Source organism: Mastigoproctus giganteus, chromosome 3 (assembly GCF_048544385.1).
Source record: "Mastigoproctus giganteus isolate SK-2022 chromosome 3, ASM4854438v1, whole genome shotgun sequence".
Lineage (NCBI taxonomy): Eukaryota > Metazoa > Arthropoda > Arachnida > Uropygi > Thelyphonidae > Mastigoproctus > Mastigoproctus giganteus.
Genome location: NC_143577.1, coordinates 88,178,749 through 88,194,975, shown reverse-complemented (window position 1 = coordinate 88,194,975; position 16,227 = coordinate 88,178,749). Strand labels below are relative to the sequence as shown.

Sequence of the window (16,227 nt, the reverse complement as noted above, 5' to 3'; positions counted from 1 at the left end):
GGCCAACCCAAGTTCGTGGCAAGCAATGAGTGATTTAATAGGTTCAGGTATTGTGTTGGTTTCCACAATGTTAAAGTATGTGGTGAAGTTGCCAGTGCCGATTCTGCAGCTGCAGAGAAATTGATGTGTTGGAAAAAAATTATTGAAGGTGGCTATTCAATGCGTCAAATTTAATATTGACGAGATTGCTCTGTATTGGAAAAAAAAAAAAAAATGCCAGATCAAACATACATTGCCAAAGAGGAAAATACAATGCCAGGTTTCAAGGCATCAAAAGATAGGGCCATGCTGTTGCTTGGGGCTAATGCAGTGGGAGATTACAGATTAAAACCACTGCTTGTGTACCATTCTGAAAATCCTTGTGCATTTAAGGGCATCAATAAAGCCACCCTACATGTGCCTTTCCAATTGAATCAGAGAGTATGGATAACAGTCTTTTTTGAGGATTGGTTTAAATGCTGCTTCATTCCCTAGGTTGAAAAATATTGTAAAGAAAACCTAAGTTCCTTTCATGATTTTTCTTCTATTAGATAATGTTCCTGGATATCCTATGCATCTAGATTTCAGTTTGAACGTGCGAGTCGTATTCCTACTGCCAAACACTGCTTCACTCATCCAACCTATGGATCAGGGTTAAAAGCAAATTTAAAACCATACTATTCATGCAGAACATTTGCTCACACATCGTCTGCAGTAGACAATGAGAAATTTGAGACTTCTGGAAATCTTACCATGCCATCTTAAACATTAATAAGGCCTGGGTGGAAATTACTAAAAGATGTTTAAATGGTGCATGGAAGAAAATATGCCCACAGCATGTAAAAGGCTATGAAGGATTTGAAAAAGACAAATCATACGAAGAGGTTACAGATAAGATTGTAAAGGTTGCAGAGCTATTTCAGTTGGAGGTCAATGCCAAAGACATGGAGGAGCTGATAGAGGAAGAAGAGAAGGAATTATTTTAGCGAATAATATATTGACTTGCAGGCAGCAATCGTGAAAGCAAGAAAATGCTGACAGCTCAAGATGAACCAAATGAGCAGCAGAGATGCTTCATCACCAGAGATGGCAATTTCGTGAAATTGCAATGGTGAGGTTTAAGAAGATGGATCCTGACAGCGAAAGCTTAAAAGTTAACAGAGGGGTGAATTGTATGCTTGCTTGCTACAAAGGAATTTATGATGAAAAGAAAAAAAAGCTACTGTCCAGTCATCCATTAATATGTTCTTTCGTAAGGTTGAGCAGCTGACCTCTTCTAAATCTCTGCAGCGGCGTACTTATCAGCTGAAGACGTAGATTCTGGCAATGATGCTAGAGAAGTAAAACTTATTGACATTAGTTATGCCCATCTCCTCTTTTTATAATTTTTAAATTGCACGCTTTCTAATTTTTCTGCACATTAGATAAAAAAAAATTGAATAAATACAATAAATAAGTCTACTTACATGTTCATAGAATATTTATTTTTTGATTAAATCAATTCAGCAAGTACAGTTGTGAGTGCTGCGCAAGCACGGGGAAAATTCTCCGACTTATGCAGTGTTCTGTGGAACATAACCCTTGTATAAGACGGGGAGTTTCTGTACTTCAGAATATTATGTTAAAGAAAATAGTGTTACATTTTCTTTATCTGATCGTGGGCAACCTTTCTTTTGTAATCAGAGGAAGTTTTTTTTTTTTCTCTTCTCTCTTTCAGCTCTTCGTGGAGTGACTGCTGAATAAGGTGCATAGTCAAGCTGCAGGACCTTTTTGCATAAAACTTTTATGAAAAGTGTATTGTGAGCTGGTTGTATGTTGTCACACTTAAGAAATCAGTTAACCAAAGATTTTTCATTGAAAAGAATAAATCTTAAATGGCTACATAAGGTCAGAAGTTTTAAAAGATAAGGAACGAGAGTGTTACAATAGTTAGCAGTTACATAGACTCAAAACATGTACTACTATATTACCACATTAACTACTGAGCTTTATAAATAAGCTCCTAACTGTTTGACTGCCAGGAATGAATTTTTTTTTTTTTTTTTTTTTATTAAAGAAATTCAGCATCCTCCATAACAGTACTTTTGTTACGTCTCCCTTGTTTTGAGAGTTCTTGGTTCAAATCCTCTTGAAGACTTCGAGGCATGAAAGCCTGTATAGTCAGGGCTATAGTTGTCTGATCTCAGATAAAAAAAAAAGTGGTTTCCCACCTGAATTATTTGTCATTTTTCATTCCATATGATAACAAGCACATCAGCTTGTGAACACACTTGAGTAGACATAATGTACTATATCAATATGGAATAAGATGTTGGTGTGCTGTAAAGTAAACAAAAAATTCATTATTTTTGGCATTGATTTTTGATAATGAGCTTTTAATCTTGAGGATTAAGTTTTCCTTAAGAGACCTGACATTTCTCTCTTTCTAGGTGATACTGGGATGCTTATTTTTATCACAATCTTTGCAAAAGATTTGCCTTAAATTTTTTTTAGAATTTAATAAGGCAGTATTTTGTTTAGTTAAGTTTTAGAGCACATTTAAGTTTGTTTTTCTCCTTTACTCATTTGTGGAATCCCTTAGCAGAAACTATCCTCATGTTCATTATTCCATTAAAATGAGTATACGGTTTGTTTCTTTAATACAACTGAACTTTAACTTTTGAGTTGTTCAATTTGTCTTGAGTTGTTCGATGCTTATTCCACTCATTGACACTGTCCTTGTGGTTAAACCAGAATCTTATTGCTATAAGTTTGACTTAACATCTGAAGAGGTCAGTTGAAGATTTTCCATGTTTCATATGAAACTTAATTTAATTTTTCACAAAATTATTACTCATTTTCATAACCTAAAGAAAATTAGGCAAGTGAACCACTTTTCAAGATATTCTTTGTAATGGTTTCATGGCACATTGGCTACTAAAACCATATCCCCACCACTTTCCAATCTGGTATCTAGCAGTGAACTAACAAATTTTATTATTTTTTTTTTTTTTTAGATGAATGTTATCACATGATGGAACATATTTGCAAATAATGTGTAGTTGCTTTTAGAAATTACGTAATGAAATGTTTCTTTATTTTATGTTCACTGCCAATGTTGAACACCTAAATGAAACATTATCTGTAGAACAAACTTTTTTTTTTTTTTTTTTTTTTTAAGTAATTCACTATTATGAAAATATTTTGGGTGCCAGTCAACTTACCTATTTACAAATGTTTTGTAAATGTCATTTGAGTGAAAGTTCAGTACATGAAATTACTTTCGAACAACACCTATGCCTGAAATGTGATTTTATTATGCACTTAAAATGAAAGAAGGTTCTACATAGAACATGATATTTATTTTATTTAATATAAAATGTATTGTTTTGAAAATTTGGGTAACTGAAAGTAATTTTAAATAGTTTGGTTTAAATTTATTGAATCTAAGAAATTCTTATGGTATATTTTGTTTACTTCTGGAAATGACTGAAATCTTAACATTTTGGTATTTTGAGGTTTAAGTGACATATGCTTTTTAAAATTAGCACACTTATTTTTAACAAGTGTATACTGATATTATCAACATTAAACTCTTCAGAGTGATTATGTATTTTTCCTCCAATTATTTTATAGTATGGTGGAAATCCAGTGTCTGTAGCCATTGCAAGTGCAGTTTTGGATGTGATTGAAAATGAGAAGCTTTTAGATCATGCTACTCAAGTAGGAAATTACCTTTTAAGTTCTTTGAGAGAAATGAAGAGTAAACATCCACTTATAGGAGATGTCAGGTAAATTGTTTGGAGTAATGCTTTATATTGGGATTTAAGTGTATAATTTCTCAATTATTGACATATTCTGTAGATTCCACTTCATGTTGACAAAAGCTTTTGAAGTTTAAGATTTTCCATGTTTCATATGAAATTTAATTTTTGGGTAATCTTATTCATTCCTGTTTGAAAAACTTAATCTAGTTAGTTTTGGCAATGCTAATTACTGTTTCAAGCTGCACGGGCAGAAAAATTAGACTTTGTGTTTTATTACATTTTTAGATGTTCAGTTATCAATTAATGTAAATTGGTGAACTAAAGGTCTGCACAGGCCTAAATTTTATTTTTTTTGTTTTTTCACCCAAAGAACAGATTTTATTCCATCTTGATTTGAAGCTTTTTATACAAATAAAATTGCTAGCATTACTGTGAAATTTCATAATAATAAAAAAATACTTTCAGATTCAACGTTAACAATAACACTACCCAACATGATTTTTACCGCCAGCAAATCAGTAGTTTCTGGTCAAGTTTTATGTATAGAATTTTTTACGTAGCCCAGTGGTCAGGAGTGAGAGTGCATAGCATGCGTTCCTTGTGTGAACCGGGGTTCAAGCCCGTGACTACTAAATACGATAAATATTTATATTGACGATTTATTGTAAACTCTACTGACTTGGTTGTCGTGCCGGAGTATAAACAAATTATTTTATTTATTTAAAATCGATCAAAAACTTCCTATCATGTCTGTTTTTAAGATATAGCTAGATAACTGGATTCTGTACAAAGTATATTATTACTTTTTGAAATAAAATTTTTAAACTTACCAACTTTTGGTTGGTTTTGTTTATTGGGCTAAAAGTTAAGCAAGTACATTACTGTTCTTGCAATATAGTATATTTGGATTCACTTTTCCAGACAAGTCAGCATTTTTATTATGCTGTTCAATATATAGTGTAGGATAAACTACACGAGAAGAATTCATCCTCTCTGTTCAAATTTACCAGTTGCTTGTACTGTTTTTAGGTTAATGTATTGTTAAAATGGAGAAGTCAAAAGCACAGAACTTGCATCAGTCGGCCAGACAACTTCTATGTTTGTGGACACTTAACCCCAAAAACTCAGGAAGAAAGTATACAGTGTCAAACATTGCATATTCATTGTACTTTGGCTGTAAGATCAGTAACCAAGAAAAAAATTGGGCTCCACATATTGTATTACTCGTACAACAAACTTAAGGCTGTGGTTATATGGCAAGCTGAGATACAAGACAGGACTGAGTTTTAGAAGACCTTTTGCCATCCTATGGTATGGTGTGGTTTTAAAAGACCTTTTGCCTATGGTGTGGCGTGAGCATAATCATTTCGACAACTGCTATTTCTGCATGAAAAAAATAAAAGGTATTTCCGAAGAGAGCAAGCATTGCATCAAATATCCCATCAGGAATTAGGCCTGTGCCACATGGTAAAGAACTGCCAGTACCTGAGCCACCAAAATCTTGGGGTATTGGAAGTAGTGATGAAGGTGCAGAAATCGTTTTACCAGATGTTGCAGAACCATCTGGACTAAGAGCCAGAAAAAGAAAAGGCCCTCACTCTACATTGAACAAGAATTAAATGACTTGATCAGAGAAGTGGGCTTAGCCAAAGAAGGCTGAATTACTCAGATCCAGACTACAACAGTGGAACTTACTTGCCAAAGGTAAAAACATTACAATATACTGTAAGTGAAATGAAGAGTTTAAGATATTTTGCAATGGAAAATGTGTCTGCAAAGACTTTGTTGGTCTTATGCACGAACTGAACATTGATCACAATACCTCTGTATGGTGTTTGTTCATTGATGCATCAAAGCTAAGTTTGAAAACAGTATTGCTTCATAATGAAAATACTTTGCCATCAATTCCTCATGTTCATGCTGTTGGCCTGAAAGAAACTTATGATATGTCCCAGATTCTTGCTGCTAGTCATTACAATGACTATGGTTGAAATATTCATGGTGATCTCAGTGATTGGACTGCTTGTTGGGTTGCAAGGTGGTTTCACTAAATACTGTTGTTTCCTGTGTTTGTGGGATAGTTGTGTAACAGCCAAACACTACACCATACAACACTGGGACAAGAGAGATGAATATATTCCCAGTGAAGGCAATGTAAAGTGTTGATCCACAAAAGGTTTTTCTTCTCCCTTTACACATCAAGCTTGGACTGATTATTAATTTCACTATTTACCATATTTAATAATTCCAAAACAAATATTGATGTCTACCTCTACTTAAATTAAATTAGGACTGACTGTCACTGGCAATTCTTACTGTATGAATGATGGGTCAGCCATGTCTGTATTTCTATTATTGGTCAGTATTGGATATAGCAAAGAAGCAGTTAGAAAGTGTTACAAGTGAATGTTCTTAGAATTGAAAGTAGGTCAACCAAAAATCTCTGTAGTAGAACTAGGGAATAACAGTATCACACTTTTAATAAATATTGTATACTGTACACATACAACTAAAAAGGAACCCATTGCTGAGGGAAATATGACTCATATCATACTCTTGATGTAACATAAATTGCAACTTAATGCCTGCTTAAGGGTAAAGGCTACTTTACAGACCAGGTCATTTCCATGAAAGAGTCCAAATTTTGGAGAGGTGCACCTTATTGGTCAATTAAGTGTCAACAGCCAACTAATACACACTTCCTAAAACACCTTTAAGAATTTAAGTCTTAACAAAATATTTAAAAAATATGTAGGAAATAGTCTGAAATGTTTGGAAATAATTCATTAAGAATATTTGTGCCCAAACATCCTTGTTGCCTGGGCCAGTGCAGACCTCTACAGTGAACCTGGGTCTTAAATCCAGATCAAATGTCATAGACCTGCTATAATTTCTACTGTTCACACAGCTGAAATTCCCACTACATATTCAGCCAGTTTCTAAAAGAGGGATAAATCTCTCCCATTCAATTATTGTCCTATTGCACATACTTCTACTCTTTTTAAAGCAATGGAGCAATCAGTTAACTCTTAATTTATCCAGAAACCTTCGTCTGATAAACCATGGCCAATACGGATTCAGTCAGTGTCAATCCACTGGTGATATTCTGGCTTATGTTACCCCTCTATGGACATATTCAATGGAATTCAAATTGTGTTTGGCATAAATGTCTTCTAAATAAGCTTCCATCTTATGGTTTGTCAACTTTTTTTTTTTTTTTTAATTTTTTTTTTCTATTTGGATATCTAATTTTTCTTTGACTGCTCTCTGCAGGTGATGGTAAATGGCTCTGTCTTCTGACTTCTCCACTATTTTTGGTGTTCCCCAGAGTCTTGCTCACTCTTTTTCTCTTATACTTGACATCAATGACCTTCTTTCATTGAGCAGAAATCCTATTATTAATAGTTTTGCTGATGATTGCACATTGCATTCCACCTTCTGGTTTGAAAAACGTTGCCCTACACAAACAGCTTAAACTTCAAATATCCTCTACCAATTCTTGAAATGGTGATCTCCAGTGGGACAATCAACTTAGTTGATTTCGATCCTTCTAAAACTCAGTCCTGTCTTGTATCTCACAAAAAGGACTCTTCTGCTCCTCTTCTTATCTTCAATGACTTGCTTATTTGTAGGCAAGATCATATCTCTGTTGGCTTTTACCTTGACTTTTAATCTCTTTTGGCATAAGCAAATGTTACAAATATTGCTTCCTCTGCATCAAAAAATGGTTCTCTTTCATTCTCAGTATTACTTTACTTTTCTTCCAAACAGCTGTTCATTCTGTACAAATCGTAATTCTACCATACCATGGAATTTTTTTGTTCCCACATCTGGGGCACTTCTGCCAAAACCTTTCTCAGGTTCCATTCAAAAGAAGGCAGTTAGGTTAATGAATGACTCATCTCTAACAGTCCATCTGTCTCAGACATTGTTTCTGCTGCCTTTTCTCTTGATACTTCTCTGGACAATTCTTCTGAATTGACTTCTATAATTCCCATTCTCTCTTCAAAAGCAGTCTGAACACATGCGGCAACCAGTCAACATCCTCTTTCTGTCCAACTTCAACTTACATTTTCTGGAACAACCTTCCTTCATACATATTTCCTGAAAATCGCGACATACTGAAATTCAGTCTGTCAACAGATATCTTCCTTCATCTTCTCAACTTTCAACCCATGCACAGTACTAATTTAAAGGTTCTAATATCTCCTTGTATTTGGGATTTTCATAAAAAAAACTTACAAATTCTGAATCTTCTGAGGCAGAATAGAAGCCATAGCAGTTCAGCTAACACTTTTCGAGAAGTTTAGAAGGAAAAAGAATGTTAGAAGTTTTGCATTCACTCTAAATAAAACTGCTTGATGTTTATTATCCTCTCAGTACTTTTTTTTTTATGTGGTCTTTGTTTAAACTTTTTCTGGTACAAAATATTCAATAGTTGGTCACTTAATTTTAACTGAGTAATAATAGACTCCTTTTGTTAAGGGAACTAATTTGCAATTGAAAGTTTAGAGTGCACTTATTTTAATGTTTAATAGCTGTTCCACCAGAATGTATTATCTTTACAGCTGAGAAATCCACAAATGCAGTAACTCTAGAAAATTTCCTTTTTAAATGAAAGCACTAGATTATTTCTGGTTTTTAATTGATTGTTATAGAATCTTTTATAGACACTTTAGTTCCATCTCTAATAATGAAGTTGCAAAATGCTCTGTTCTTCCTTTCATTCTTGAATCAGAAAAAGCTTAGTATTTTCTTGTTCAGAGTCTGATATTCTTGATAGTGGCTTTGCAGAGCTTTACGCCCATTGAGTAAATATGATGGTTATTTCATAAAGTGACTACTTATTTCATAATCATGCAATCACTGTTATCAAAATTACATGATTGAGACTGCCTGATCCAGAGTCTTTTTCTCTCTTTCACCATGAAAAAATGTCTTCATTAGGACTGACAAGAAATGTCCTTAGTTTTTGTTGTCAAGTGACAAATCTGCTATATTGATTTTAATTTTGGATGGAACAACACTTCAGCAGCTAAATTGATTAAAAAAAAAAAAAAAAAAAAAATGCCATCTAGATCACTTTCCAAGACCAGTTTTTGGCTGCATATTCAGGCTACCAAAAAAGAATGCCTTTGTTTTGATTTTTACATAAAGTTTGGTATTACAAACTTTCTTTCTCCTTAAAAAAACTTGGTCTGCAAACTATAGAAAACAGTAAAGTATTGTTATTTTTGTTGATTTCTTAACAAAAGTCCATTTCTTACATATACATAGCAGGTGAATAACAAATATACAAACTGGGTTATATAAAAAACCCAGTTTGTATATGTGAGCATTGGTTGAAAACCATTTTTTGATTTCTGATACAGCCTTGTATAGCATGTGGTGGTACGTGTCTTCTCTCCCACTTCTCAGGAATAAAATACCACAAACTGAAAGATTCGAAAATTTGATTTTAATTCATTCCTTTATTAACCAATTTTTATTAATTTCACAGAATTTTTTGATCTTAAAACCATTCCTGGAAACTAATTTGTATAATAGTTTTTCAAAAAATGAAATGTTGATTTGCTTTTTATTTAAGTACTATCTTTAAAACATAGTAATCAGAATTTCATGGTTTTTTTTAAAAAAAAAAAAAAAATTTACTGTTTTATATATTTTTGATGGTAGATTTCAAAGATCTTGCTGCTTTATATTAGATATATTTGTTTCTCTTATGTGTGGATGGAATATCATTTGTTGGTTAATGGGAGCATTGTTCCATTCCTTAGTTATTTCCCAAAGTGCATCTTAAGTATGAACTGCTGGATGTAGAGCAGGAGGCCATTCAGACTCTGTTATAGATAATGGTATTTATCTGCAGTTAGCAGCCAACCAGTCTAGTATGATGTTGTGTATTTCTATCCTCTTTATCTTTTTTGTGTAGTCTGTGTTCCTTGAGAGCACCTATAGGCTGCTACGTCTACTGGAATATGCCTACCCGGGCTAATTTACTACCCTCAGTAGTTAAACATGATTTTCCCTTAACAGAGCCATGTTTTGTCCTTCAGAATGCCATATCTATCTAAATATCCCTGGATTGCACTCTTAATCATTGCTTCTAAGATTTTTCCTACTACTGAAGTTTGACTAGCCAATCTGTAGTTACAAACTTCATTTTAGAACCACTTTCAATGTATCGGTGATATATTAACACTTCTTCAATTCAAAGTAATCTCCCCAGAGTCCAAAGATGCCCTCATAATTAACCTCAATGGTTCAAATACTCTCCCTCAAAACTACGGGGTATATACTATCCACTCCGGGAGCCTTACTTGCCTTTATGCTCAAGTTTTTATTTCTAATAAACAATCTGTTATTACAAAATCACTAATTTCTTATGGCTTGGGCTGCTCTTCTCAGCATGAAGGGTCTTTCGTCAGCAAAGACTGATGTAAAGTACTTATTCAATTCATTCCCAACATCAGCTGAGTTGTCTAAAATTTTCCCACACGTAGTGTTATTGTTATGCGGTTCTCGTGGTTTCCCACAAATCCGTGTTAAATACTCTGTTAACATGGCAAAGCCAGTCAGTGTGGGTTATGTGTGAGTAGTGTGTTGTTTGACTGGCCTCTTCGTTACTGGGAGGCACAATCACCAGGAAGGAGCCTCCCAGCATCCGTCCACTGGCACAAGGAGCCAGACCAGGGAGTAAAAGACATCTGGCGGGTCGTCCACACTCCTGGGGAAAGAGCAGAGAAGAGACAGGAAAGTGGAAGACAGGCAAGATGGAGAGGATGACAGAGCGTAGGCATCCTCCCAGGCGAAAAGGAGCAGGAAGAGTGCTAGGTGCAGTTGTGGGAGTCCTGGAGAAAGACTGGGTAGGAAGAAGAGAATACGTAAAGTTCAAATTAAAGAGTCCAGGATCGTCACAATGGAGAATCATGGAGCGGCGTCGACAGGGCTGGCTGCAATTTCCAGTTTCATGTCTGGAAGTTTCTGGTGCTGGGTATCAGTTGCTGTCTAGAGGAGGTAATCCAGGAATAGTGTTCGGGAGTTGCAGGTGATGCCAGCGACGATGAAAGACCTCATTGGCATAACTGGTCAGTGCACGGAAGGCATCATTAGATTCCAATAACTTGGTTTCTGGCCGAAGTGATGTAGTGTAGAGGTCTAGGAGTAGTTGGATTCTTAGATCTAAGTATACGTTGCATGAGTGAATCATGTGATCCCAGTCTTCAGGTTCTCCGCGGGTACAGAGGGCATCCTTGACTAGGCCAAACTCTAGAAGGTGTCTCTTGAAAGACCAGTGGCCAGTTAATAGGAAGGAAGCATAGATGTTAGGGAAGATTCAAGAGGAATGCTGTTCGTTGATGTAGGTTACCTCAGGAAGTAAAAGTTTAGTAGTTGCACCAGTTGTGGAGTTATTCCAGCGGGTTTGCTATAGGTTTATCAATTCTAGCCACACACATTTATGTTCCTGTTTGATGTTGGTATCAATACGTTTGAATAGTGAGGAATTCAGCTTCCTTATTCTTCTTAATGGCATGAGTCTGATAAAAGCAACGTGGAGGTCCAAGGGGAGACGGCCTGTTAGTAGCTGTAGGGCGGCAGTTGATGTCGTTCTACATGCGTGGGTCATTTGTCGTTGAATAAGTCGTTGCACAAGTCATTGAATTTTACATCGAGCATGCACTAAAGTCATTCTGTGGTACCATACTGCAGCTCCATATGTGACAATTGGTATAAATACGGCTGAGTATAAAAGGTGTTGAGTTGGTCCTTTAAGACCCCAGTCCTTGCGGGTAAAGTGTGCTAACATAGTGATGTAATTTTTTATCTTTTCTTTGATAGCTTCGATATGGGGGATGAAAGTTCTCCTGTCGTCCAAAATTACTCCTAGGTACTTCACCGATCGGTAGTTTTTCAGTGGGCGGCTATTAAAATGTATGGTAGGAGGTCTGGAGAAGTCCAGTTTGCCTTTTAATAGGAAGGTTTTGCTCTTCTCAGTGGAGACAGTTTTTATTTTCTGTGGCCCATACAGACAGAGCAGAGAGAACAACCGTAGCCTGGGTTTCTATGGTGGCGTGGGTGGGGCCCTTGATGATGGTAACAATGTCGTCAGCATAAGAAAGCTGATTAGTGTGTGGGTAGTTCCTCAGGAGCCAGTCGTCAAGTATTATATTCCAGACAGCTGGCCCCAGGATGGAGCCCTGGCGACAGCCTCGGGTTAGATGTCAGGTGATGCAGTGATATTTTGTTTTGATGCTGACCTTGCGGTTAGAGAAATAGCTTTTGAGGCAGTAGTAGAAATTCCAGGTACAGTTAGCGACTCTGGCCCTCTGAAGAATGCCTGGCCACAACAGTGTCAAAAGCTCCTTTTGAAGTCAATGAAGATTGTCAGTACATAAGTTGCATCCAACTGTTCTGCAACTTTGAGGGTTTTAGATAGAGCATCAATTGTGGAGCACCCTTGTTTGAATCCAAATTGAAGCAAGGATGTCAAACCACTGGCTTCATATTGGGGTTGGAAGTGGAAGAGCAGCAGTCTCTCACAGTGCACAAGGGTCCAATCTGATTAGCTTTTCTTTCTTTGTGTATTAAATACATGAAATTCCTTGTACCTATTCTCCCAGTATCCCCACTGGCACGGGGGAGCTGGACTAGGGAGTAAAAGACATCTGGCGGGTCGTCCATGCTCCTGCAGAAGCGAGAGTGGGAAAGAGCAGAGAAGAGACAGGAAAGTGGAAGATAGCGAGGATGACAGAGCATAGGCATGGCTAATACTTAGCGTGGCTAATGCTTTCTCATATGCAGACTTGACTTCCCCAGTTATATTTCTGGTACTCATGTTAGGCACTTTGGTAAAATGCTCCTCCAGGACCAAAGTCCATATTTTCTTTGATATATATAATTTAGAATTTGTTCATGCAGAGGTTAATAAGTTTATTTATTTATTTATTTATTTATTTATTTATTTATATATAATAAATGTTAACATAAAATACTGTACAATTTTACATATACACTCAATTGGCTGAATGAATTATTTACAATATATATTAAATTAAATAATACATTATAAAACCAGTTCAGTCTAAAACAATTGAAGTGCATCTTGTGAACAGCAAAGAAGAGCTACGGCAATTTTTGCGTGAAGGCAATGAACAGCAGATTGCACTGTCCAAAACCTCAGAGGTATGCTGTTTGTAGAGAATTCTAGCTCTTCTTTTAAAAACATATATATATATATATATATATATATATATATATAAAATCTGAAAATAATTTGACCAAAAAGAACTCTGGAAGAGAACCCTCATAAAACAGAGGTGCTTCTTTCTAACTCTGATCTAATGTCCTCATAATTTGGATAATACAAGGAAACATGAAGACCTGTCTCCACTGCCCCACACTTGCACAAATCAGAGAGGACTGGTTCGGCCTGAACCTAAAGTGGTAGGTGTCCCATGAGGAGAAAGCATGCACACATACTAAATTGTAGCCAAGGCTGGTGATTTAAAATTTACTATTGAGAGGCAGGGCAGAAACATCTCCCTGTCTTTCTCAGAACAATTTCATCTTGCCAAATGCTCATATAAATTCATGTATTCTCCACCTCTCAGCAGCTAGCTGATGAGAATTGAGTGCAGTCCCCCCTCCCAATGGGCACAAACAGGCACTCAATCTCAGTGGAAATGCCTCCTTGCCAACAATATCTTAATCCTGGTCTTATTGCCAATAGGTCAGTTGGCAATTTGCCCATAATAACGTAGTGTATCTGTCAACTGTGTTACAGGCCCTGGTCACTCTCAGAAGAGTGAATCTCTGAGCAGACAACTAATGCCTTTTTATTACATTTTGCTACTTGCTCAAACTATGCCCCAGAAGCATACATCAGAATTGGCACAAAAACACCCTTTCATATAACATATTTAGGGCATGTTCCTTTACACCTCACTTAACCCTGATGACCCTCTGAAGCTTGGCATGTAATAATTTAATTTTAGACTTCAAATTTTTAATATATTCCATTAAAAAAATGAATGATCCTCTAGGTGCAATCCAATGTACGTGACATGAGAAACATTCCTTAAGGAGACACTTCTAATAACAGGTTGCCTAATGCAACTTAGCCTACCCTTCAATAACATGGTAACCATTTTTTCTTTAAAAATGGCAAGTTTGTAAAGGGCACGCCATTCTAATAACTTACCTAAAACTAAACTACCTTTTTTTTCCCTCTCTCTCTCTCTCTCTCTCTCTCTCTCTTCCTCCCTCCCCCCTAGAGTTGCCCAACGTGATCAAAACCAAATCATCCATGTAAGCGATGGCCACAGTCCCCCAAGTTGTGCCCTCAAGCTGTTTCAGAACCATTGTCCACATATGGGCAGAGTATGGATCCCTGAGGACAGCCATGCCAAACTTCATAAACTATTTGCTGGAATTTCAATCTCACTGTAACACTGCAGTCTGAAAAGTAATCCTTCAAGGTTTTTATAGATCTCTGGGACATTTAGCTGCTCTAGCCCTGCAGAGGATACTCCCCCACCGCAGGGCATTGAATGCATCCTTAAAGGCCATGAACAAACAGAGAACATATCGCCGTGAATCATTAAGTGTCCATTAATTTCTTTAGTATCTTCTATGGACCTACCTTTTTTTTTTTTTTAACCAAACAGTTTATTGGAAGCCAAATTAAAATTAATATACCTAACATTATATCTGGCCACAATTAAATGCTCATATTTTGCTTAATATAGGCAACAGTGCAATAGGATGATATAAACTTGGTTTGCTCAAGGGCTTCTCCAGATTCTTTAAGATCAGTTTTCCGTACTTTAGGAAATGCTCTTTGCTGCAAGCAAGAGTTATAAAGATCAAGTAAAATATCTGAATACATTGCATAAAATCACTATATATGAACTTGGTCTCCAAAATATCCAACCATTCCTTGACAAGAGACATAGCCAAATCAAGGTTGTCTCTCAAAAATGGAGGTTCTTTTATCTTCCAAGTTATATAGACTATTCTCCTCAAATTCCTCACTGGTCTACAGTATTTAAACTAAGATCATCAGTTAAATAAACCAGACAGACCCAAACCAAGTAGTTTTTTTTTTTCCCCTGCCCTGTCTGTACAAACTCTAAACATTTCACAAATAAAACATTTTTCAGTGACAATTTTATATACTCTACTCCAGGGATCTAGCTGGCAATACAGTCTACAAAGTTTTGCCAAGCATTTTCTAATTTCTCTGGAGCAGTGACCTTAAATTAAGATATTTTTTAAAAATCTTCTATTGTGATGGAATTTACAACTTTGCAGGCCCTTTGATATTGCTTACGAGCAGCACGTACTTGTGTTCTCAATTCGTTCAAAATTTGGTTCCACCAGGGAACACTCCTAGAATATTTTTCCTTTTGTTCATAGACTCGGAGCTAACCTCCTGTAAAATTTTTTGCTAATATCCTGGGCTTATCCTCCCCACCAATATCATTCCAGTTTGTTAATCTCTGAATGCTCATTCTGATGGTCTCTTCAAAAACATTCCAATTTATAGTTATGGCAAACCTTTTCTATTTCCTGCCAGGTCCAAGTAAGTACTTAAACGAGATACATCTCTAGTTACTAGTAACTAGAGCTTCCAGTCAGACAATTTATTTCTAACTGCACCATATAGGATTTGCCACAGACAGAAGGTAGGAAGCTGCTGTAGATTGTTCCCCACTCAGAAGTGGAAAAGAACTCCTCCAGAATTAATCCTCTATCATTGGAAGTTCCTGCCCCCACAGAGCTATGGTCAAATCCTGAGCAACTATCACAGGTTTACCATTCAATATACAACATTAATCTACTCAAGATAACTAATGTACAGTTGTCTATCACCCCCATATTTACAGTAAAAGGACACCAAATATACAGAGCCAGTAGGAGTACCAATTTCAAAGCATACTGATGTAATCACAGTAACCCCTAAATTTGGGTTAATGACAATAATTTCAGCATATGGAGTGTCACTAATCTGTTACAGATTAGTGTCACTAATCTGTACTTAACTGGGTATCCTTGGACCCTTGCTTAGATAAGTGTATGGCTCTTGAACATATTTGCCTTTTGTGTATAGAAATCTATCTGGAACAAATGCCTTAAAGGGTTAAAAACAACTTTATTGTTATCATATAAAGCTTTTAATTAATCCTTTGACACTGGGATCCAGAAACTGTTTTAGCATGATCCGTGATGAGTGTAAATAACGTAGTGCGAGAAGCTAAATTTTTCTTTCTTTTTGTTTCCTTTTTTTATGCCTACAACTAAGTATTTTCACTTGAAGTGAAAACATTTGCCATTTCTTTATTCCTTTGCTAGTCATATGATGCACTTAGCATTGTAGGTGATGATTAAACCAAAATTCTTTTCACATTTGAGACAAAATGCAATGTAAAGAAAATTACATTTAAATTAACTAAGAATCCACAGACCCAGAAATAAACATTCTTCAGCTATTTTAAAATTT

At 36.0% G+C, this 16,227-nt stretch overlaps 1 protein-coding gene across 2 annotated transcripts in view; it reads left to right on the top strand.

Moving 5' to 3' along the window:
* LOC150088139 (5-phosphohydroxy-L-lysine phospho-lyase) overlaps nucleotides 1-16,227 on the top strand; it is a 51,459-nt gene that overhangs the window by 33,165 nt on the left and 2,067 nt on the right. For both annotated transcript variants that reach the window (XM_090370585.1, XM_090370586.1), the window contains one exon: nucleotides 3,595-3,749. In XM_090370585.1, the coding sequence (XP_090226711.1) occupies nucleotides 3,595-3,749 (155 nt within the window). The remainder of the gene's footprint in view (nucleotides 1-3,594; nucleotides 3,750-16,227) is intronic.